We start from the raw sequence: 24,630 nt of genomic DNA, 5'->3' as shown, positions 1-24,630 counted from the left end.
AAAGCAATCTTTTGAGCCTTCTTCCTGCTGGGCAGATTTCTATTTCACTTTCTAGAAGAACTGCCAGCCAGAAGAACAGGGCACTAAAGCTAGAAAAGCTGTCACATGATATGACAGATCAAGAGGGCTGCAAAATCCAGCCCAGAGGTAGCTGCACTTTAGGGTCTGCAAATTGGTTCATTTATGCTATGCTATGCTTGTAACCCGCAATGAGCTCACCAGATAAGAGCTGCCATTTATGGCTCCACTGTAATTCATTCCTTCATCATTCCCATGTCAGTTCTGCTCCCAGGCTTTGCTCCTGCATTTGGCAACAGAACAAGCAGCTACTGTGCCACCAGCCAGTGACAGACCCTCACTGGAAACAAATACCTCAATGTTGTTCTCCAAGTGATTGGCAAGACCGTACGTCATTCAACAATATTGCTAATGAAATTCCCCATTGATGTTCCAGCTGTGCTTTATCATCGCTGGGGAAACCTTGACTTGGCGAAGAAGCACTATGAAGTCTCTCTGAAGCTTGATCCCATGGCGCCAGGAACCAAGGAAAACTACAACCTCTTGAGAAGAAAACTGGAGCAGTTGCAAAAGAAAGGCGGTGCCTGATGTTCCTTTTCAGGTTGCCTGTGCATGCTGTTTACGACTACTGTTACATGGGTACTTTTGACCATGTACAGGCTTCAATCATCATTTCTCAAAAACACCACCAGCACCGCACACTTGAATGTCCAGTCTTGCCCTCCTACAGATCCTAACATTTCAGTTTGAGGAATCATTTTATTTTCACTTGAACTGCTTTTAAAGTCCATTAGAAGATTTTTATAGGCATATGAAAGCAATGCAGATGGAATTTCACAGCATACACATGTAATTTGATATCTTCATCTGACTTTTTAGTAGCAGGATGAATAGCAGGAGGCAGTTTTATTTCTGAAAGTGATACTTAAAAGTGCAATTTCCTGTTTAAATCCTGATCTTTTCAAGTAAGAAAAATAACTGTTCACTTCAGTTTTATTACTGTCTTCCAGTGCCAGTCCTGCAGAGCCAGTGGAAGAATGAATTCTCTCCAGCACATTAATGCTGGAGCACATCAGTACATCTACTCATATAATTTGAGTTAAACCCTTATGCTTATTTCTGCCTCCAGCCTGCAAAGTCAGATTTGTACAGTAGTAAATAAGGGCAAGGATTTGACCATAAATGTCTGTCAGCCAGTGTACTGCTCCAGGTATGCTTGAGTGTAGAAAATACTGTTAGATGAAGATGGAGATATTAGCAAGCAGCTAATGAAAAGAAGGTGAGGCAACAGAGGAGTCAGGTAGAGTATCTGTTCTTGCAGGCAGCCTCATCTACCACAGACAACATGGACAACAAATCAGAGTTGCTTTAGCTCCTGTGGCAGGTCAGTGGTTTAAATACAGTATGGTGTCTGTAGGAGTTGCTGTGTTCTCAGGAAATTCAGTGCTTTCTGGCTAAGGACATTACACTTTTAGGCTCCAATATTGCTGGGGAATAAAGAGAGAATTTCTGTGGAACAGTAACTGTGCAGAAGACCTGACCTTGGCTGTTGATCTGTTACCTGGCTTCACCTTTGTCTCCTATGGCTCATGTGTTTGCTGATGGGGCAGATAAATAAGCATAGCTGTTAATGCATAAACTGAGCACATCTATGTGGGATGATTCAGAGGTGGTTTATGCTGATACCATGTTACCTCTCAAAAGGGGCTATGCTTTAATACACATTTGAACTCTGGCTGTCCAGAGTTTGTCATGTACTATTATATTTACATTCCTGCTTCAGGAAGTAGTAAGATGTCTGTTTATTTGCTGGTGGTTGGGTTTCCAGTTTCTTTGGGGTTTTTTTTGAGATGTTTAGTTTTGTTTGTTTGTTTAAGATTGGAATTTTGCTATTGGATATGAAAGTTGGGGAACTTTACTTGTCTTTTCATATTCCTTTATTCTTGCCATCCATGTCCCCTAGGAGAAATTGATCAGCACAGTATGTTCAGAGCTCTGGTACTACAAGTCATGCAGGTACTTTAATGTATTATTTTTGCCACACTAACTGTAGATCTAGCCAGCAAGGCTGTGGCAGTGTGGTACTGTCCACCAGTTTGGCTTTGAACTAACTAACATGACTACGTACTGGTTTTAGTTGTGGTGCCAGAGGCAGGTATGTGTGCTCCTCTCCTGCAAATATAGCAGTTTCTCAGCGGGACTAATTTGTTCACATAGGGTACACAGCCATGGCAATTGTTTCCATTTCTTCTGGTTTCTGGACAAAGTTTTCAGAAATTTGTTTCTGAGTATGATCCAAGCATGCTCTTTGATAAGTATCTGGCAAGCAGAACACTGCACCGGTATGGCTAATCATCTTCCAATGACCAGTACCAACTTTTGTATCTGAAAGGTGCTGAAACTGATGCACCTTCAATACAAGCAGAGGTTCTTAAGGCTTTCCATACACAGCCTACTATTCATCAGATAGAGAAAACATGTAGCTTTTTCAGTAATGAGGAATTAAAGAGTAGGGTTCTGGCTGGATGAGCTAATTTATAGGAGAAGATAAATGTTTATATAATCAGGTCTTTTCTGTATATTTGGAATATGACATCCTGAGTTTAAATTATTATTCTCCTCATAAAGTCCACATGTGTAGTTTTCCCTGTTGCTTTCCATATCAGCTTTAAAGACATCCATGAGATCAATATTATGTATGAGAGATGAATTTTTTCTAGGTCATTATAAACCAAAGTTGTAGAAATTCCTCTGTGGAAGTCCTTCTGTTCAAGAGTCTTAAGACAGAAGAGGCAGACAAACAAGTTGAATGTTTTGTTAGTATTTGAAAATAGTGTTTACTTTTCAGTACAGACAACAACATCATTTCTTCTTGATTAGCTTTCTGGCTACCTGTATATATTTTTGCAAGGGTTTATTTGTTTTATATAATATTTACTGCTATAGAAATTCAATGTGATTACTTGTATGATGGCAATATGAAGCATACCCATATATCTGAGTTTAACATTGAGGCAGAATTGTGTTCAAAAAAAGCCACAAAGGTGACTGCTTTTGGTAATAAAAACTTCCTTAAGACTTTTAAGAATACTAAATATTTTTTTACTTTATTTTCAGAAATATTTTGAAAGTGCAAACAGTGCAGTGGCTTTTATTAAAATGGTTATAATGTTGACCTTTTTATTGGTTTTTCATACCTCATAACTGACTCCTGGAACAGTGCAGAACACTTCAAAGAGAAAAGGATGAAGAAAAAGTGGGCTTGTAAGTAACTGTAGTTACAAATATTGCCTATCTTTCCAGCATGCTGATTTTTTTTTCTCCCATTGCTAATTCCAGAAGATTAAAGTTTCCTTATCAGTTGGCCTGTTTGATTCTCTAGGGAAATTACAAAGCCTTTTTTAATTTTTTTTTTTTTTTTTTTTGAGAATGATTACTTGTTCAAATACAGTTCAGAGAAGAGAAACAGAATGATTTAATGCACAGACTGGAGTCATGAAAATAGTCACAATGACTGCTATGGATGTTAGTCTCTTTTCACCAAAAACTTCCAGTGGAGTTCTCTAATTGTATGTCTCTATTGTGTCTAGATCAATGACATGTACATGAAGTTTCCTGTTATTTAATTTCATAGTATTTAAACTTTAGAGATGTGGGTTGTGTGTGTGTTTATGGGCACTAAGAAATAAAAATCTGTAATACTTTTGAATGGTTTATTAAAAACATTTGGCTTATTCACCTGGAACCTTTTCCTTCATATTTCAGATACCTGTATCTAAGCTATTCATCCTAGTTTCTCCATATGGTCACTGGGGAAAAAAAAAAAAACATTTTTAGGATGTGAGAAGTCATACTTGAAGGAGATATTAATTTTCACTAACTTCAAAGGGTAACTAAGGTGATCAGCTCATATACATGAAGAAAAATCTCACTGCTGCTTTCAGTTGAAGTAATCTGCTCCCTCTAGCATTCTCATACATTATTGACACCAAGAATGTTAAAAGACTGGCATTGAAGCAAACTGACAGGTACTTGCCTTGAGAGACAGAGAGTAGCTGGATGAGGGAGTAGGAGAAAACAAATTAATTTTGATAAATTTACATGATAAAGCATTGAACAACAAATCCCTGTGTATGAAAACAGAACATTTATGTCCACTTTAATTCATTGCTAGCTTGTTTATGTTTCTGTAATGAACAGTAACACCTTCTTATTGAATTGAATTTTAGTGTCCTTCACTCCTATTTTAAAAAGCAATTCTAAAGCAACTGTACATTTGCAAGAGTGAGATTTATATTTTTTCCATAAATGCACAACAGTGAGATTTGTATTTTTTCCCATAAGTTCCAGTTGCTATTTCAAGCTGTAGGTGTTAGAATGTTAAATGTGATAGCACTGTGTGTTTCAGTATGGTGAGGTTTTTTTGGTTTGATATCTTTTGATATTTATTTGCTGGTTCCTGCCTGTGTCCCATATTTCACATGAGTATTGGTACATTCACATACCTGTCATTACATGTAGATTCCCATGTGCTTCTCAACTTGGCCCTTCCACTGAATAGTACTCCCACAGCTCTTGGTGTGCCTCTACCAGATGTGTGTTAATGAGAGCATTTAACTCAAAAAGACTAAATTTTGCTAGGAGCAAAAGTGAGATCACATGGCTGGATTTCTGCGGCATAAAGGCTGAGGGAGCCAAATTTGTGTCATGGAACACCCAATGTAGCATATGCCACTAGTAAAGAGCACTTCAGACTGTGCTGGGGTCCACAATAATGTGAAGTGGTGGTACATAGGTGTAATGCTATAAACACAGCAACTTGAACCCTGTGCTTTAAAGAAAAGGACGATATATCTCTCCAGGGAAGAGGATGTGCACAGCTGCATGGACTATTGAGCATTGGAGGACTGATTACCTTGTGTTAGAAAGTTGCACTGCCGTGTTGTGGCATGAGTGTTCAGTGTGTGTCAGTGATGATACATGTCAAGTGGTTCAGGGTTTTTTAAAATAAGTATTTTTGTTAGGAAAAATTCCTACAGGTACTGAAACTTGTAGCTTGTGATTTCTGAGCTGAACTTTTTTTATGTAATATTAATCATTTAGATTGCCAGTGGTATGTTCCAGTTTATTTTCAGGAAGTAAATACATTTGCAATGAAGCTATGAAATAAATCTGCATTTTGCTATCTTTTTTTGCCTACGTTTCAATTGTGACTATGGTGTTTATTTTTGTGGTAAGTTTTTGATTCAGGGTTTTGCTATAAGCTAGGAAGAAAACCTGATGGGCCTGGCAGACTATGACTGGGACATACAGAAAGACATTCTTCCTCTTAAGAGTAACAGTTCAAAATCTTGATTCAGCTCAAGTTTATTGATGTTGAACGTGTGTGTCTAAACAAACAAACAAAAAGCAGAACCTGAAGAAAGCAATGGAATACTTAACTAATTAATTCGGTCTCTAAAATGATGACTTATAGAAAGCAGGAGCTATTGTCTCAAATGCTGAGCAATCGTCTCTGCCAAAATCTGATTTTTTACCCAGTGTGCAACAAGCCAATGATGACACACTTAAGAGAGACATTGATTATTTATTTCAGAATTGCACAATCAGTGGTATTGCACAAATTACAATTATCATTTGTGCAATAAATGTTAATTTATTGCACAAATTATAATTATACAATTAATTATTTAATTGATAAATCTCTATTATCAGATAATAGATAATTATCAGAACTTTTTACTATTTATAGAGTTTAGCAAACAAAGGAATTAGTGTTCACTGGCTACAAGTTACATAGTTCTCTTATTAATTGGTATTCTTTTCTTGGTTAATGATTCTCTTGCTTCTCATGCTAACTAGTCCTGTGCTCAGTGTTTCTCTTCTTTGGGGTTGGTGGTCTGCAAGCCAGTGGTCACAATCTCCCCTGTTGGAATTATAATTTACCCAGTCAGAGCTGATTGCAGTACAATCACTGGGTTTGGTTTATTAGTTCCTACTTTATCTTGGGAGTTCTGCCAGTTGTCTATCAGTGGTACATCCTTTTTCCCGAGCTTTGTTAACCTTCCCCGAGGTCTGAGATCACTAAAGCATTTCAAGCCCTAAACCCTAACAAGACAATTCTACCAAGTAATTTGTTTTTCTAACAGCCGGACATCACTTAGAGCTTGCTTGTTAGCTGTTATCTGCTCACAGATTGAATATGCCTTCTTGTTGATTAGGCTTAAAAGCAAAGAGCAAACATCAGAGAACATACTTTCTTAAGAAAATTTTAATATATATTTACATATTTATATATGTTGTTTTGCAACTGTCCTAACCAGTGCTATAGGTGGAATAGAATTATTGAATGGTAATTGGGTGTGAAAGTGAATAATCTATAAAAGATACAACCTGGCTTCCACTCAGTAACTGGTCAAGGAGGAGGCACTGACACCAAAATATCACCTGCTGTCCCAATAACCAGGCTACAGAATGGTACTTTTATGCTCCAGAGAGAATCATAGAATATCCTGTGCTGGAAGGGACCCATAGGGATCATCCAAGTCCAACTCCTGGCCCTGCATGCACAGGGCCATCCCCAAGAGTCACACTGTGTGCCCAAGAATGTTCTCTAAAACACTTCTTGAACTTTGGCAGGCTGCTGCTGTGACCACTTATCTGGGGAGCCTGCTCTAGGGCTCAACCATCCTTTGGCTGAGAAACCTTTTTTCTGATATCCAGCTTAAACTTTCCCTGACACAACTTTACAGCCTCAGGCCATTCCCTTAGATTCTATCACTCTCATCAGAGAAAAGATTAGTGTCTGCCCCTCTGTTTCCCCTTATGAGGAAGTTGCAGACTGCAAGGAGATCTCATCCCCTCAGTCTCCTCCAGGCTGAACAGACTGCTCCTCATACGGCTTCTCCTCTAGACTCCTCACCATCTTCAAAATCTTCCTTTGGACACTCTCTGATACTTATCTTCCTTATATTGTGGCACCCAAAACTGCACACAGTATTCAAGGTGAGGCCACGCCTGTGCAGAACAGAGGGGGGCAATCCCACTGGTGCTGCTGTGCCTGATGTCCCCCAGGACATGCTCGGCCCTCCTGGCTGCCAGGGCACTGCTGACTCACGTTCAATTTGCCATCGGCCAGGACTCCCACGGCCCTTTTACTGCACCAATAAAAAAGGTATCTCACTCTTATTCCTCCTATCAGGGCATTCAAGTTAAAGTGATTTACTGTGTGGAACCTTCACGTGCTTTGCTAGAGAGCAGACTGATCCCTACGGAGCCAGCTCGAGGGAGTCTCGCTGGCAACTAGAGGCTGTCTGCAAAGCTGGTTAACAGAAAGACACTTAGTAACCTCAAAGTTTAAAACTCCTGCTTCAGCATGCTCAAGACCAGTCTGCGCCTGCAGCCAAAATCCCCTCCTACAGAAGAGCTACCAGCGTTTATAAAATAAAGAGGGTTTTTTAAAGGGTTCTCTAAAGGCCCGACTGGCTGCCAAACGTTGCACAGCTTGACGCCCGTTATTGCGGCCCTTCCCGGGAGCGGCCCTTCCCGGGAGCGGCCCTTCCCGGGAGCGCCGGGCGCGGCTGCGGCAGCGGGGTCCGGCTGCCCGGGCCAGCCCGGCTGCCTGCCCTGTCCGCGCTCCCGCCAAGCACGATCCGTCCCCCCGGCAGCCGGGGCGGCTCCGGCCGGCAATCCGGCTCACCGCCGCGCTGCCCCGTCCGCAGGGGAGGGAGCGCGGGCAGGCACCGCCCCACGCCCCGCTCCGCCCCGCCGCCTATTCCCCGGAGAGGCGCCCCGGGACGGGCAGAAGGCCGAGGCCGCAGGAGGGAGCGGAAACCCCGAGGCAGCGGCAGCGCTGGCGAGTGAGTGCCCCGGAGGGCGCCGGGCAGAGCGGGGCGGGGCGGCTGGGCCGGGGCCGGTCCGCCCTCGCCACACGTGGTGCGGCGGGGAAGCGCTGAGGGGAGCGGAGGTGCCGGCTGGGCTGCGGGAGGCCCGGCGGTGGCGGCCGGGGCTCTGCCGGCCGTGCGGCGCTGCGGGGAGAGCCCTGCTGCGGGGAGAGCCCTGCGGGGAGAGCCCTGCTGCGGGGAGAGCCCTGCCGGGAGAGCCCTGCTGCCGGGAGAGCCCTGCTGCGGGGAGAGCCCTGCTGCGGGGAGAGCCCTGCTGCGGGGAGAGCCCTGCTGCGGGGAGAGCCCTGTGGGGAGAGCCCTGCTGCGGGGAGAGCCCTGCTGCGGGGAGAGCCCTGCTGCGGGGAGAGCCCTGCTGCGGGGAGAGCCCTGCTGCGGGGAGAGCCCTGCTGCGGGGAGAGCCCTGCTGCGGGGAGAGCCCTGCTGCCGGGAGAGCCCTGCTGCGGGGAGAGCCCTGCTGCGGGGAGAGCCCTGCTGCGGGGAGAGCCCTGCTGCGGGGAGAGCCCTGTGGGGAGAGCCCTGCTGCGGGGAGAGCCCTGCCGGGAGAGCCCTGCTGCCGGGAGAGCCCTGCCGGGAGCGCCCTGCGGGGAGAGCCCTGCGGGGAGAGCCCTGCTGCCGGGAGAGCCCTGCTGCCGGGAGCGCCCGGCGGGGAGAGCCCTGCTGCGGGGAGAGCCCTGCTGCGAGGAGAGCCCTGCTGCCGGGAGAGCCCTGCTGCGGGGAGAGCCCTGCTGCCGGGAGAGCCCTGCTGCGGGGAGAGCCCTGCGGGGAGAGCCCTGCGGGGAGCGCCCTGCGGGCACGGCCGCGCTCCGACAGCCACGTGGGAGCCGGGCCGGGCCGGCCCTGCCGCGGTGCGGGCCCGGCGGGCGGCTCGGGGCTCCCGGCCGGGACAGCGGTGCCCGTGGGACCGGGGCGCAGCAGCGCCTCGGTGTGCCGGGGCGGCCCGTCGGTGATACAGCCGAGTGCAGGGAGCGCTGGCTCTGGGGCTGCGCCAGCCAAGGTGGCCAGGCACATCCTCCGGACAGAAGTGTTCATTATGATCCAAAAACTCCTTTCAGTAACATACCTTTGCCCTTGTAATGGGTTAGTGATGTGTGTTTGAAGAGCCAATACCTAAACTAGAGGGAAAAGAGAAAGACTTCGGGTGTCACAGATGCAGAGTCTAGCAGAAGCTGCTCCTGCCCACGGTGGGGCTTGAAGAGAGATAGTTTAAGGTTCCTTGCAACCCAGACCATTCCATGACTGGTCCTTATAAGATAACATTTCAGAGCACTTATTTTTTTGCTTGCATTGCTTGGACCAGAATGTTTGGGAGGGTATTTTTTTTGTTTGTTTCAATCTGCCTTGGCTTTTCATTTTGCTATACGTTTGTCCTCCACCTGTTCTGTATCCTTTTCCATTATAGAGTTAAAAAAGTCTTTTTGGGTTTGCGTTAGGGTTCATTTAATTATATCTGTGTTAATTCCAGACAATTAACTTCCTCATTTTATGCTTCAGGTATTTTTAAATTTGCTGCTTCTGTAATTTTTGCTATGCTTTGAAAATATAAAGGTAGCAACTTCTATAGAGCTGAACATACAGTGGCATAACTGTAAATATCTCCATGACCAAGTTATTTCATGTAGAACTCTAAGGAATGGACTTCTTTTATATACACTCTGGCTTAAGTGGGCAGTCAACCTGGACAAGAAATTTCTTGGCAATTAAAGATGTTCATTGTGTGACAAAGGCCATTAAGAGAGGCCTTAAATTTCATATCTCTGAACAAAACATGGGCAAATTTTCATAATTCATCTCCCTTCCTCTTGAGAGAAGTCTTAAAATCTTATACTGTCTCTACAGTAAATTTAACTGACGCTCATCTCCTGCCCTCACTCTATCACAGCTGCCGAAGTCATATGAACACTGACATGTCTTGTTACCTAAGTATAGAACAGCTTTCTGTTGCAATGATTAAATAAATGCTAAACAGAACAGATGTCTTTTTCACTATCTGTCTCAAAACCTGAATTTTCAAAGAGGTTACATGTTAGGCAAAATAAAAAATGGCCTTTCCATGTATTGCTAATGTTTTTAAATCTGTACCCAACCGGTGACAAATAGTAACTACTTGATACGTGCATCACATTTCGTTTTCCTTGGGTTCTTGCAGCCTGTTTGCTCCTCGCTTTCCAAATTAGTGTGGTTTTCTGCCATCAGCTTTGCAAGCAAGTTTCTTTGAGCTTGTTCTGAGTTTATTTTGAGACCACTGGAATACTGAACATAGCTTTGCTCCATCATGGAAGAAAGCATGTCATATTGGTACATGTCATGTCGTCTACTCCTTATAGTTTTTCTTTTTGGTGACTTTATATTGGAGTTTTCTGTTGCTCATTTACTCCTATCACTGCAGGGTCTCCTTTTTATCCTTTAGAAAGGCTTCCCATGTCAGTTCATGCTTTCCTTGGCTGATGTTTGACATGGAAATCTAGGTGCCTCTGGAGATTAGAGGGCACAAGCAAGGCCTGGTTTGCAGCAGATGTCCTGCTGTCTCTGCCACCCACTGTTCTGCTGAGCACAGCTTCTTCCCTTGGAAGTGTCATCTAGCATTGGCTTTAGCCCTGCTCTGAGTGAGAGGCTGGGCTAGGTGACCTTCAAAGGTCCATCCAACCAACATTCCTCCAAGTCTGTCTCTACAGTCTAATAACTCCCAATAGTAACCCAACTGTCTATTTTAAAGGAAGTTTCCTCTTGAAAATTACTTTCATCTGACTGCTCATGTAACCACAGTTTTGCCAGTTCTGCTTCTCTTGTTTATATGGTTGTGGTTTTTTGGGGGGAACTTCAGGGAAATGAAGTTATGTGACTGCCTGATCTACATTGTGAATGTTCAAGTGTAAGTGCAGGCGCAAAGGTATAGTCACAGGGGTGTCACGGAGTGAAAAAAGAGAGTAAATTCCAGAGTTACATTGTGACACTTACCTTCTGCTGCTAGCTCTGATACGCTTTTACTCTCTAATGGATTAGCCAAATTATTTTTCTGTGTAATCATGAATGCTATTAATAGTTGCTGTTGGTAGAAGAAAAAGACACTACATTTCACTGTAATTTTTGTCATTTTTGGAGCAATGCATTTTTCTATTCCTATTCAAGTCTTCATGTATGTTTCTCACACTCTAAAAGTTCTTTGAACTTGAACCAGGTCAAATAATTTTCATAATGCTTTTGATTTAAATAGATTTTAATGTGAAACTTAAATGACATTTTAAGTGACATGAACTGCTTAAGCAGAGAGCATGTGCTGAAACAGAACACGTTTTCTATATGAACTGATGCTACCTTTTGTTTTCTCATCTTTCATAGATTTTTTGCAGTATTCTGAGAGAAAGGGTAAGTATTACATAGATAATTGAGTAAGAGAGAGGGGAAATGGATGGACCCATCCATGTAATTGAGTTAGCAAATGTAATATCCCTTTTCATTCTGTCTCTCCAAAGAGTATGTTTAATACTTTTTTTCTTTAGAAATTGACCTATTCAAGCAGTAGTAAATCACTGTTCTTAGGCCAGAATCTGTAGCTATCCAGGATTTTCTGTTCTTTTTCATTGCAAAGTTCTAATTACATTTTATGGACCGTGTCAGATACTGCTCTCTTTTCCCCACTTCCAATTAATGTTAAAGAAGGATGGGCTGTACCAGGATAATATCATGTCCTATTGATTTACCATTATGGTATTGTTGAAGAATGGCCTTTACATTAAGATTCTTGGCTACTGTGATTTCTGGAAGTGTGTCAGCTATTCGCTCTTAACATCTTGAGAAAACATTCGATATCGCTGTCACTCCTGATTTCTCTGTCTTACAAGACACCTCTTTTCCTTTGAAATTACCTACATAACCACCTCTCTCTGCAGTGATTTGACTGTAATTGCTCATGACCTTTACTAACAGCCAGAGTTACCATTGTATTGCTGGCATTCTGACAGAACTTCTTGTTCACGTAGAATTGCTTTGTCTCATCCTTTCCCTCAAGCACTCCTTTTTTTCCAGTGCTGTGGGTTGCTACTAAATGCAAGAGAGATCACCCCGCCTGTGCCGGCCTTCAGCTTTATGAGAGTAGCTGTATTAGAACAATGCTGCAATTTGAAAAATTTGTGCTATCAAATAATACCAGAGTAACTGCAAGTCTCTTTATCTTCTTTCTCTCACCTCATTTTGTCTAGCCTGATGCAGCCCACAACTTTTATCACAACAAAATTCAGGTTGGAAAGGATGTGGGGAGTTATTCGTCCAGCCTCCTTACTCAGTGCAAGGTTATTTGTGTGGCCAAACCAGGTTGCTCAATGTTTTATCCAACATGTCTTGAAAACCTATATAGAGACTACACAACACCTCTGGGCAGCTTGCTTGAATTTTTGTCTGTATCATGAGAGCCCTTTTCCTTGCATGAAGATGAGACCTCTCTTATTTTGGTTTATACCTGTTGCTTTTCAACTCTGACATACACTGCTGTGAAGACCCTGGCTGTGTTTCCTGGATAACCACGGGTATGGGAAGACGGCTGTTTAGTCAATCAAAAGCCATCTCTTCTCAAGTTGAAAAGGCTGCTTCCTGAGCTGCTTTTCACAAGGCAAGTACTCTTGCCCCATGACTGAATGCACTGCAGTTTATCCATATTTTGGGCCCCAAAGCAGATGCAATATTGTAGGTATGGTCTAGTGAGTGTCAAGTAAAGGGAGATTGTCACTCCCCATAATCTGCTGGTTGTGTTCCCATTATTACAGTGCAGGGTGCTTGCCGCCTTGGCTGCTTGCTTTGTTCAGCAAGGAGTCCTAAGGTAAAGATGTGTAAGATGAATCATTGAGATGTCAGAGGAAACATGGATCCCAAACAGTATCATCTTGACTGCTGTACTGCACTTCTGGCTGAGTCTTGGCTCCAACAGCAAGTCAGGGTTGTAGCCCTCCTTTTACTGAAGAAGCAGATGCTGGTAGTAATTTCTCATCATGTGTCTAGAAGTTTTGCTCTTTACTTAGTATTCCAGAAGTGTTAGGAATAGTTGTTAGCATTATGTTACTTCGTGGTAAAAAAATTGTACAGAGTTTCAGTAGTGTTTTTGAATGTTAGTATAAAAGACTTCTCTCTTCTCCAAAATATCCTTTTTACACCTGATCTAGACTCAAATCTTGTATAGTTTCTCTTTTATATCTCTCCATATCTGGGCCTGTTTAACCTGGAGAAGAGACATCTAGAAGAGAGGACCTCATCAGTGTCTGTAAGTATTGAAGGGAGGGTGCCAAAAGGATGGAGCCAGGTTCTGCTCAGTGCTGCCAAGCAGTAGGACGAGAGGAAATGGGTGAAGGCTGATGCACAGGAAGTTTCACCCAAATGTAAGGATGAATTTCATTACTGTGCAGGTGACCAAGCACTGGAACAGATTGACCAGCGAGGTTGTGGAGTCTCCCTTACTTGGGGTACTTGAAAACTTAGGATAAGCCTACTTGAGCAGGGAGGTGAGACCTGTAACCCACTGTGGTCCCTTCCAACTTGACTCATTCTCTGATATCCTGGAATTCATCCTGTACGTCTGCTGCCACCTTTGCATCTCAAGTACTAAATGTTGTCTATGCATGTTGTGAAATATATCAAGTTTGTACATTTTGCCTTCTTGTGGGCAGGCAGGTTTGTGTGCAGGACTTTAAATAACTAAGGTCTTATTGTTTCTGCTGACACATGGTACTGATAAAAAGCATGAATTTGTACCTCAGCACTGCCCCCTTCTTTAGTCTGCTTCCCAAAATGACAGACTTGATGACTGAAATGTTGAGTTTCATTTGTAGTTGCTGACAAGAGATGCACTTCACATCTCTTTACACCAAATGGTGAAGCCTGAGTGACTAGCCTAGATTCTGAGCTGCAGGAAATTTAATCAAGGTGAATGCTACCCTCTGGCTCATTGGAGGCTATTAATAGTGTTCTTTCTGAGTCCATTTAATTGAGCCCAAGTGTTTGTTGTTTAATTTGCACATTAAACTAGGCTAGGGTATGGACACTGAATTTTACCATTAAAATCAGTATGTCATTTTAATAGCCTATGAATTCTGTTCACTGCAAGTTCTGTAAACACCAGTTTTATTCTTGGTTGGATCTCAGAATATGTGAATTTCTCTAGAAATCAAAGGTAACAAGTTAGATCCTTTTTTCCATCAGGAGAAGCTCAGTCTGCATATACAGTAGTACTGGAAGGTTGAAGAAAAATAGAAACAAACCAATTTTCTTCAAAACACTGCTGACAAAAATTTCCTTGGAAGTGAGACTATAAATAGTGAGTGAGAATTAAGGGTCTTGTTTTGGTTTTCTGTTGAAGGAATGATGTTTGCAGTGGTTTTGAATGACAGGTAGATCTAGTGATGTCCTTCTACCTAACTCTTGCCTCCCTTTTGTGATGACATTCTTTTGGCCTCTGTTTTTATGTATTTTCCTCTGCTTAAGGGATAACAAAATCTGAATGAGTGCTGGAATATGTAGTTGTTGGGGGGATTTAGCTAACCCACCTCACCTGGACTGCAAGGACATTATTCTACAATGGTTCTTGTTAGTGTTTTAATTTGAGGAAAAAGGGAAATTCCTTCATGGGTTTTGTGAAAACCTCATGGAAAAAAAAGGGGAAATGTTAGGAGTCTAGAGAAGGAGCTTAACACAAAATTCCATAGTAACAAATTTAAGAGGAAATTACTAGATTCAGATTTTTTATCTCAGCAATCACAAGATAGGACTAGTTGAGAGAGAGGCTCGCCAAAATATGTGAGTAGAAGAACAAGAGTTTTTCAGTAATAGTAGTTTTGTGCAGATGATCAGATGAGGGATGGACAAAAATATACTTGCCAGGATTGTCAGCTGAGATGTGATGGTCCTGGATCTGTTGACTGGAATAGAAGGAGGATAATAGGTATTAATTTCATTATTCCCCTGATTGCATACCTGCACAGATGCTCAAGGGAAACTGTGGCTTAAAGAACATCTTAGGCCCAGACTTAATTCTGGCAAAATAAGAATTCTGAAGAGGATGGGACAGGCCTACAGAGGCTAGGAAATTGAGGGGGAAAGATTGCTAAGAATTACTGTGTAGAAAACATAATCTCAGAATGAATGTCATCTTTCAGGTATGTTTGAGTGTATATCAATTGCTGTTGGTCTTCTTTGAGGCAGTTTTTGGTGAAGCCATCAAAACTTAGATTTTCTGTGGAATGAGTAAGTAGGAATCTGAGCTCAGTGTTCCAGAATGCTTTCACTGAGAGGAGATGGAGTACAGTGCACCTATTGGAGTGTGGCTTCATGTACTGTGAAGCAGTGTTTCAAAAGTCTGGTGCTGCTTGTGAGGTGCAGAGATCAAGCTTGGTGAGTATTAGGATGGGATATGGGCGTAGGAGAGCAACTAAATTTAATTTTGATGAGATTGTGCTGACCCTGCACTGCATTACTAAAATGTATAAATAACTGAGAAACTATATGAGTGGAGAGGAATGTTTCAACACTGTTTATGGACTGGAGCCCCTGGCTTGATTTTGCCTTAGCTGAAAATTACATAGGAAGTAAATCCCAACAGGATGCTTACCTTGCACATAGACTTTTCACACATCAAACCACTAACCTGCTCCAAGGCTGCAGTCCTTGCTGTAATGTAGTTCAAATATACCTGCTATGAAAACTTACAGGATATGAATACAGCCACAGGCCAAATCTTACTGAAGCTTTCTGAAGCTCATTTCAAACATGGTAAGTAACACAAAGTTACATACTTAGGAACTGTCTGGCTGGGGAGAGTGCCCAAAGGGAAGCTGATATGAAGGGCTCAGAAAGAAGAATCTCTGCTTTCTATGGACTCTGTAGATAGAAACAGTTCTCTTAACTGTTATCTCTAGCAGGGGTCAGATTCAAGAGAGAGTGAGCATAAAAGAAAATCAACCTTTAAAAGATTTAATTTATATTACAGGTTAACAATTTGTTTCTTCGGATTCAACTGTCCTAAGGTAGTGGGCCTTACTTCATTATTTGGGTTCCAGGCAAAATTAATGTCTCAGTAAGGTGAATATGTAAGTGGTTACGGGAAGCCTCAGGAAACCTGCTTAACAGAAACAAAACATCTTTGAGAAGACAAGCAGGTGAGCAGAGAAAGAAAAGGATTTGATAGTGGTTTTTCCATCTTTCTAATACGAGACTTCTTACTGAGATATACTGACTGGCTGGTTATTCCTCTCCCTCCTTCTTGTTTATATTTACCTTTATTTATCTTGTCAAAATACCAAGAAATTTACGTCAAAATATATCTGGATCCATCTGTTCATTTAGTCTGTTCTTTTACTGCTAGTAGTTATTATATCTTTTAATTAAGTAGGCTTAGTGACAGTTTACTATATTAATGGAGGACATCAAGTATCTTTCATTTTGTACAGGAGGAACTTAAAAATTTTCTTAATTTCTGTATAACAAAATAATGCTCTTTAATTTGTCATAATGTAGTGTATATGTCTTAACCTGTAACTTCTGTTTCGTTATTGGTTTAGGTGGAAACTCAAATCGGGTTCTGTATTTTAGCTATCTTTACAAGAGGTTTTTTATCATTGCAGTCTTACTGTGAATGCAGGACACTGACATGCAGATCCAGTTCAGTTTTGAATTTTGTAAAGTGTAGTTATTCTTTTGATATAATGACTTTGTGCTCTCAATCTTATGACAGACTGAGAAAATTATCAAGTCCATGACTTTTCAGTTCTAGATTTGTCAAACAGTTTTGGGGCGCTTTTTCTGGGGAGATTTTGAGATTGACCATCAGTGTTGTTACAACCAGGTTTTAAGCGGAGTCTGGAGAGTGATGTGGCAGACACAAGAGCTGGTAGGTACAATACTAGAAGGAAGGAACAGATGACATTGCCTTTAGGATAATTTGTCTTTCATTACCCTCCTGCCACATCAGGTAGTTTGGTTTGACATTAGATTGGTCAAAATTATTGGGCTAATTTTTGAGATTCTGTATGGAATGGATTATTTATTTGACATTTGCCCCACCCCTTTGTGCCAGCCCATTAAACCATCAGCACAACTCCATTATCAACTGAGTTTTTACTTTAGGTAGTAGTGATGCTTCAGGAGTTTAATGAGGGAAGAGCATTAGGAAATATTTTCAGTTACAGTAGAACAGTCTCTCTTAAGCTTGATGATTTTCATCTCTTAATGGGAATAAACTCCCCAGTAATCTTCTACTTTTGTGATCTGTAAACACTCTGCAGTACTAACAACACGCATAATTTAGTGTTTACTTAGACAGCTCTGGTTGGATCCCAACTCTCATTATTTCTGTCTTGTGGGCAAAGCTGCTGCAGATGCAGCTTTTGTAGCATGTTTTCTGAGCTATCACAATACAATCACTTAGCTATCTATGAAATGTGCACTAACTTGTTCTTTTTGATGAAACCCGTGACACTGCTGTGGATTATACTCATATGTATGTGCAGTAGTTTACCTGTGAATCTCATATGCAGTGGGTAAACAAATGTGTGTGTAAGGTTGTTTATTGTATGTCTAGAAAAATAGCAGTGTCTCTTATCTACAATTGTCACATCAGCAGCTTAGAGGAAAACTACGTGAGGGTATAGATTTTTAGTGGTACCATATCAAAGTGGTGTATCTCACCAGCATGCTATCAATAGAACACATAAAACCTATTTGCCTATAAACAAAATATAAGTCATATTTTCTAAATCTTTATTACATAGCAGTTATTTAAAAACTATTTCAGATTAAAATCTGTCATATCTGTGATCTAAAAACAGTTTTTGAGATTAAAAATAGACACAACCAGGAGAAGGGTTATTTTGTAGACTCAGATTTATAGTGGCCTTTATAATATGTAAGCTAGGATGGCTTTCTTGGAAGCCTCAAGGCACAAGTGTGTGTAGCTTCCTACCTGGGGAGCAGAAGTTTCAGAGTGGGAGTGGTACCAGGGAGCTGTGCATCTGTTCTTGAGGCTGTGGTGTCAGAGGCTTTGGTTGTTCAGGCACTTTGCTTTCTTTCGGTGCTTTTATCAGCCAAAGATGTACAACTGCACTGCTCTGCCTTTGAGACAGCCATACCTTGCTTGTACCAGATCCAACCAAAGCCAGCTGCAGGACTAACATCAGTCTTCAGCCTGTCTGAGTTCAAGAAGCATTTGGGCAAAGCTCTCAGGCATGTGGTGTGATTGTTGGGGTGTCCTGTGAAGGGCCAGGAGTTCTACATGGGATCCTTATTAACACCTTCCAATTCAGCATATTCTATGATTTTGTGATCTCCTAGGAAGTAGAAAAATTAGATTCATGCCCTCTTTAACCCTTGTCCCATTTGGTCTTGTTTGGCCTCTTGAAGCTCGATCACAGTGCAGAAAGCAATGCAAGATTCATGGGGTCAGAAAGCACTCAGTTTAGCACCTCAGAATTGTATCTCTGAGTGTATTTAGGAGGCACTGCATGGAGTAAGAAGGGGTGAGAGTCCAACATTTCATTTGCTTTTCAGGGTGATTACTATTTGACAAAGTAAATCAAGTAATTGCAAAATGTTCTGTCTCTAAAGAGGCAGGGAGTGGGATGTATACTAGAAACCTCTCCTTGAGGTAGCGAGAATCTACTGACTAGAACTCAGAATTGGCCTCATGCAGTCTTCATGAGTGCAGTGTTCCTTTCCATGTATAGCACGTGATTCAAACTGCTTCTTATGTTTACTTTTAAAGGAGGGCTAAGAGATTGTCTCATCCAGTTCCTTGGCAAAAGGCAAGTTTTGCAGCAGTAGTGTTATTTCTGACAGAAGTTTGCTGTCTATCTGTTGAGGATAGGTAGTAGTGAAGGATTCCTAACTTTGATAGTTATCTACACTCTTCCTAGGTACCCTGCTTATCAGGAGGTGGATAGGCTTTCTAATGTACATCTTCAGAATTTGAGCTTATTGGATCTTCTGTTAAAGCAGATGTGGAAAGAAGCTTACAGCCTCTTTCTCTTCCAGTATGATTTCATATTCTTAAAAGCAGGATGCTATTTTCTCTAGAATAAGTGATCACAGTACAGGCTCTTTATTTTTGTTGTTTTCTTCTGTAAGTTTTGGTTTCCTGACCTGTGATTGCTCTCTGTTCAGCTGATCATGGTTCTTTACATGTAGTACTCAAAGCTGGGCATACTATTCAATTTGTGGCTGGATTAGAGCAGGATATTTTTTCCAGTCCTATCAGGTTGTTGACTCATGTTGACTTCCTGATCATTGTAAATGCCAAATTTCTTTTTGTGGAAATGCTGTTACACCAGTCTTTCCCCAGATTTTGTTTATGTGGTTGATTATCCCTGGCTTAATACAGAGAACTTCGTTCTAGCCTTACCTGAACGGCTGCTGCAGAGCAGCAATCATGCAGGGACTTGTGACTGTCTCATGAGCCTTGTGCACATCATTCAGTATTTTCATTATTGGTGCTTCCCTGCTACAGGAATGAACATAACAAATCCTGAGCATATGTCCAGTTTGAGATTAACCTTTGATAAATATTAGCTAGTCTTTCTAAACAGTTTTGGAGTTTGATTTTTTTGGGGGAAGGTTGTTTTTTTGTTGTTGTTTTTGTCTAAATACTAACAGTTCTTGTTAAATCATGTTTTTCTAGTTTGCTTGTGCGCATATCATGAGCATTGTTGGTGCCAAAAGTTCTACCAAGATGAAGATAAAGTAACTATTATGGATCAAGATAGATGATTTCTTTTCAGCATCTTACCAGGGGTAGAGATGCCTCTGTGTGCATTCTAAATATTAGGTTTTATTATTAAAAGGTCTTCATCCCTTCTTTCTTCAGTAGGAGCTGACATTGGAAATAGTGTGTATCTCCACTCAGGTGGGGTCCCCTAGGTCTGCCTGGGCAGTCTTTTGTGGTGGAGGACACATCAGGCCACACTGCTGAGCAGCTCCAGATAAACCTCTGTGACCTGAGTATTACTTTACCAGTTACCCTTCTGCTCCTGTGCATATAAGCACATTCTGAGTCATGACCCCTGAATACTTGTATCTTTTGGGAGAAAAGGGTCCTGTAAGATCTTTTTTATAATTATTATTTTTCCCTTTTAAAAAGGAATAATGGGCTAAGGAGTCCTAAAATAATTAACACCTTGTTTTGCAGAAAACTACTGGTGTTTGTTTTTAGTTTGTTTGTTTGTTTTTTTTATTTGGGGGGATTTTGTTCTGAAATGCTGAAGCGAACAAGTGGTGGTGTTGTAATAAATAAAACTTGCCTGTAAAACCTGTATAACTTGGTTAACCTACAGACTTAGGCTGTCTCTTAACATAAATTACTAACTTATGTTAACATCTTTTTAAATCAAGCATTGAGGAGAAGAGCTGCTTTTTCTTAATGACTTGCATCTCTTTTCCCAGGCTTAAGCTTTTTTCCTGCTTTTCATGACTGCTTTATTCTTTATATGGGTTGATGTTATTTGATACCATTATTCAAGGTTGTATTGCTCACCTATCTTCCTTTTAGTGGATTTGGAAGCCTATCATGAGAAAGTTGGCCCCACAGATCAGTTTAGAGGTAGTAAATGCCTTGCAGACACATAGGGATCTCTCTAAACATTTTCTGTGGATCCTAGAAATGCACTCACCTGAAAATAATTCCTGTATCAGGGTTAGCTTTCTGTTCTAGCTTTAAAATCCACAATGATTGCACTAAAACCTGAAAACTTGCACCTATGGAAGTGCTTCTATCTTAACTGAAAAAGTACTGAAAGACAATACGACTTCGGAAAAGTCTGCTGCAGGAAACTCATGCATAAGTAGTGGAAGTGTCAGTCTAAGTTTTTACAAAATTAATTATAAATATCTTGATCATATCTTCCTATGTTTGCTGATACAGAATTTTCTGCCAAAATAGCGACTTCTAAACATTTTGATTCTGAAATACTGCATTTGTATGTTATAATACAGTATTTTCCATCTTTCTTGTATAACAAGCTTACAACTTTTTTTTCCCCAAGAGTTCAGGATTCTTTCACTGATGTATTTGAAATGCTATATTAAAGGAAAAATGTAACACAACTTAAATCTTATACCAGTTAATCTAACTGCCAGCCATAATTCATTTGGACTTTGGAATAAACATCAAAAGGTCAGAAACTTTCATTTTCTTGTGCCCATTATCTAAAGATTAGAGCAAATAAATGTGTGCACTTTCTCATTAAAAAAATACAGGGTCACCAGTTCTGACTCTTTTCATTTCCCTTCAATTTGTCAATTTTCTATCAGCTCAGTTTTGCTGATAGAGTGGAAAGAAGGAGACACTGAAATTAATTACATCTTCTTTGATATTTAACTTTTTATTTAGTGTCTTGGGGAGCTCCAAGCAATAATCAATCGCTCCCCTCTATCTATTCTCAGGGAAACTGTTAATAATAACCAATGAATACAGCCCCAGAGTGGACAGGAAGGTCTTGATTAGCCCCTACAAAAACTGATTGAAATTAGCAAAACTGTAGTGTAGTGGAAATCACCAGATAAATTGTTTTTGCAAAAAACAGGTTTAAGATTTAGCTTGCTCAAAATACTGAAATACAGCAAAATTTTCACTTTGTTCAGGCTTTTTTTGACCTTAGATGAAGGCTTTTAGATACCTTGAGCCTCATTTTTAAAATGACCTGCCGTGGTCAGTTAACTGATAATGTATCAATCAACAACAACAACAACAAAAAAATCTGTGTGCATTGTTTGCCATAATTTTCTGCAATTCCACTTCCCTTGAAGTATTACTGCCCTAAAATCAAAGTGCACACACACACGCACACACGACTGCAGAACGTTTTAGAAATATATGGTGTTATTCTGGTGACACCAGGTGTTGAAAGTAAAAAATGTAATGCATTGTGTATTCAGAACCATGCCTTTACTAATTGATAGTTATTGTGGGGTAAACGGTGAGCTACTGAGGGTTTGTAATTTGCCAATCATTTATCTGTTTTGAAAGAAATGTTCATATGCTGAATGTCAAAAGTTATTTGATCATTACCTGTCTTTTTAAGTCCTTTCAAAAAGACAAAATGTATAATTTTTCTTTCTGTGTTTTAAGTATTACGCTGTTTCTTATTTTACATCTGGCTCTCTAATTATATTATTTAACTTTTCCTCAGTTAATTAGCATCACTGAGTGTTTGCTTAAGGAATGCAGAAGTGAAATTAACTGAGATTTCCAGATGTCCCTAGATACTGTCAAGTCTAGGAGAAATGCTGTTCAGAATAATAACATTATTCCTGTTTGTGGGCATTGGGAGTTGCCTGAGTCTGCTGTAATGCACAGTATTTGCTTGGGGAGAGTGGCACTGGGAGGGCACTGCTTGATTTGTTCAAGAACTGAAATGTAACTTCCAATGGCCAAGTTGGACTAAGAAGTTATTTAATAATGTTTTGTGCATTTTCAGTATTCTGTGAATAATGCTTATCTTTACTATTTTTCAGGTAGCATCATTTTAACTCCAAAAATACACTTTTTGGTTAATCTGTAAAAATCATCCCTTCTTATTCCAGTTTGTCATTGTCAGATGGATTTGGTATGAGGGTGTACCAGTGTTCATCCAGAACTACTTCTTGAAACTCCCAAGCTGTATATGCTATAAGCCAAGACTTTTCAGTGCAAGCACTCTGTTTTTAAAAGTGTGGTGCTGCTTGTATTTGCTGGAGGCTGTTCTCTTTATTTGTAGCATAAAAATAAATAAGTGGTGCTTGTCAATTTATTTTACTAGGAGCAAAGTTGCTGACAGGAAGAGTTGTTGGTTTTTACATTGTGTATCAGTTTGTGCTGAGAGATGTGTGTTGAAAATGTCTTCTGATCCCAGTGCAAGATTAAACTTTTCACTTAGAAGGATAGAGAAGTCTTGGGATTTACTGTTGCCTGTCCTGCCTATCCTGTTCACTCACACTGAAATTTGAAAAAGCAATAGGGAGTGAATTGGAGGATGCTCTACATACTACTGGATATTTGGGATCTATCTGTAAAGGTGGGATCCCAATAAAATAGCAGCATGTATGAATTGTTTCCTTATTTCCACAGCATACCCTGAAAAAGCAGGAATATAGTGATCTATTGTCACTTATGCCTCATGTCCCATGGTATGGACAGGGGACAGTGGGAGTTTCCGTTTCCATGCTGAGCTCTGTGCATCCCCTTTGGTGTGATCTGTTGACAACTAATGTAGCCTGTTTAGCCATCCTCTTTTCTCATAATTTTGGCCCATATTTGGGGTGTGCAAGGAGGCTGTTGTGGGGAGATACTAAAGCTAGTCAGAGGATATGCTAATTTAAACTGGTGACTTAATATCCTTTGCGTGGGACCTACTCCAGTCCTAAACTGGTTACATCTTAATATGTAGCTTGAGTTATTCAGAATATTTTTTATTGTAATATTGCCTAATTCATGCCAGTTTTCTTAGCACAAACTCTAGATCGATGCATAGGTATAGTTGGACACTCTCCTAGATTTCAGTGCCTTAAGGTATGTGAGTTTCTTCTGACGTGCCCGCAAAGTAACTTGGAAGATTTATGTCTCTAGAATGCTAATTTTATTTTTAAAAATTCAAAAGGTCCTTTTCAGCTGCTCTATATGCTGTCAATGACGTAGAAATCATCACAGATGGAAACCACCTAGTTTGTAAAAGTAAAATTCTTCCCAAAAGCCATTAGAGTGTGTCCAGAGCAGGCTGACCAGGGTAGTGAAAGGCCTCAAGGGCAAGACTCACAAGGAGTGGCTGAGTTAACTCGGCACATTGAGCTTGGAGAGAGAAGGCTGAGGGGGACCTCATAACAGCCAACAGCTTCCTCAAGGGTGGCAGTGGGGGCAGGTGCTGATCTCTCTGCTGACCAGTGACAGGACACAAGGAAATGGGATGAAGCAGGGGAAGACAAACAGACTGGACGTTAGGCAAAGGTTCTTCACTGAGAGGGTGACTGGCCACTGCAACAGGCTCCCCAGGGTCATGCCTCCAAGCCTGTCAGAGATTGAGGAGAGTCTGGGTAATGCTCTTTGTCATATGGGTTAGCTTTAGGCAGTCCTGTGAGGAGCAGGGAGTTGCACTTCATCATTCTTATGTGTCCCTTCCAGCTTGAAAGATTCTGATTCCTTTATTGCCTTCAAATGATGAGTGCCTCAGATGCTCTTGTAGGTGGTCCCCAAGCATATGGTCATGTACTTTGTATCATTAAAAGACATCTTACATCAATTGCACAGTTCTTAGGCCATCTCATGTGACTGTAGCATGAAATGATGCTCCTCTGATGCTTCACATACAGCTGTGGTAGGCACACAGGTAATTTCTGTAATAAGATCTCTAAGAAATAAAACAACATTGATTCCTGAGGAATATGACTGGTAACTTTTGTCTGTGCTTATTACTTCTTATTTTAATGTAGTCCATTATAATCTTCCTTATCTTGTTCATAGACAGTTCTTTGTGACTTGGTCTGGAGATGTTTTCACTGGTTATTAAATAATGAACTCCTAATTCACTGTGTTATCCTTGTCAGACTTGGTTGTTTAATGACCCTGGCCTAGCTTTTTTTTGCATTCAGAACCACATTGCATATTAATCCCCTTCTCATTTACTTCCAGTACTTAATTCTGTTCTTCTTTCTTTATCAAGTTACTATCAGAAATTCTTTCTCAAAGGTCACTGAAGAGAGGTACTTAATTCTG

General features: G+C 41.1%; 2 protein-coding genes across 10 annotated transcripts in view; both read left to right on the top strand.

Moving 5' to 3' along the window:
- The window catches only part of TMTC4 (transmembrane O-mannosyltransferase targeting cadherins 4), a 55,555-nt gene extending 50,338 nt beyond the window's left edge, over positions 1-5,217 (top strand). For 4 of the 6 annotated variants that reach the window (XM_085556915.1, XM_085556901.1, XM_021530249.3 and 1 more), the window contains one exon: positions 455-5,217. In XM_085556915.1, coding sequence (XP_085413041.1) covers positions 455-606 — 152 coding nt within the window. In that variant the 3' untranslated portion in view covers positions 607-5,217. The remainder of the gene's footprint in view (positions 1-454) is intronic. The other 2 variants (XR_002465435.3, XR_002465434.3) reach the window with 1 other exon arrangement.
- A 2,503-nt stretch (positions 5,218-7,720) lies between these two features.
- Positions 7,721-24,630, top strand: part of GGACT (gamma-glutamylamine cyclotransferase) — a 28,997-nt gene continuing 12,087 nt past the window's right edge. The window contains exons 1-3 of one of the 4 annotated variants that reach the window (XM_085556946.1): positions 7,765-7,877; positions 11,259-11,285; positions 12,413-13,408. The gene's annotated coding sequence lies outside the window, so the exon portion shown is untranslated. The other 3 variants (XM_021530255.4, XM_021530252.4, XM_085556933.1) reach the window with 3 other exon arrangements.

This window comes from Lonchura striata, chromosome 1 (assembly GCF_050655825.1).
Source record: "Lonchura striata isolate lonStrDom1 chromosome 1, ASM5065582v1, whole genome shotgun sequence".
Taxonomy (NCBI): domain Eukaryota; kingdom Metazoa; phylum Chordata; class Aves; order Passeriformes; family Estrildidae; genus Lonchura; species Lonchura striata.
The sequence above is the reverse complement of the archived record's forward strand: the minus strand, read 5'-3'. Positions and strand labels throughout refer to the sequence as shown.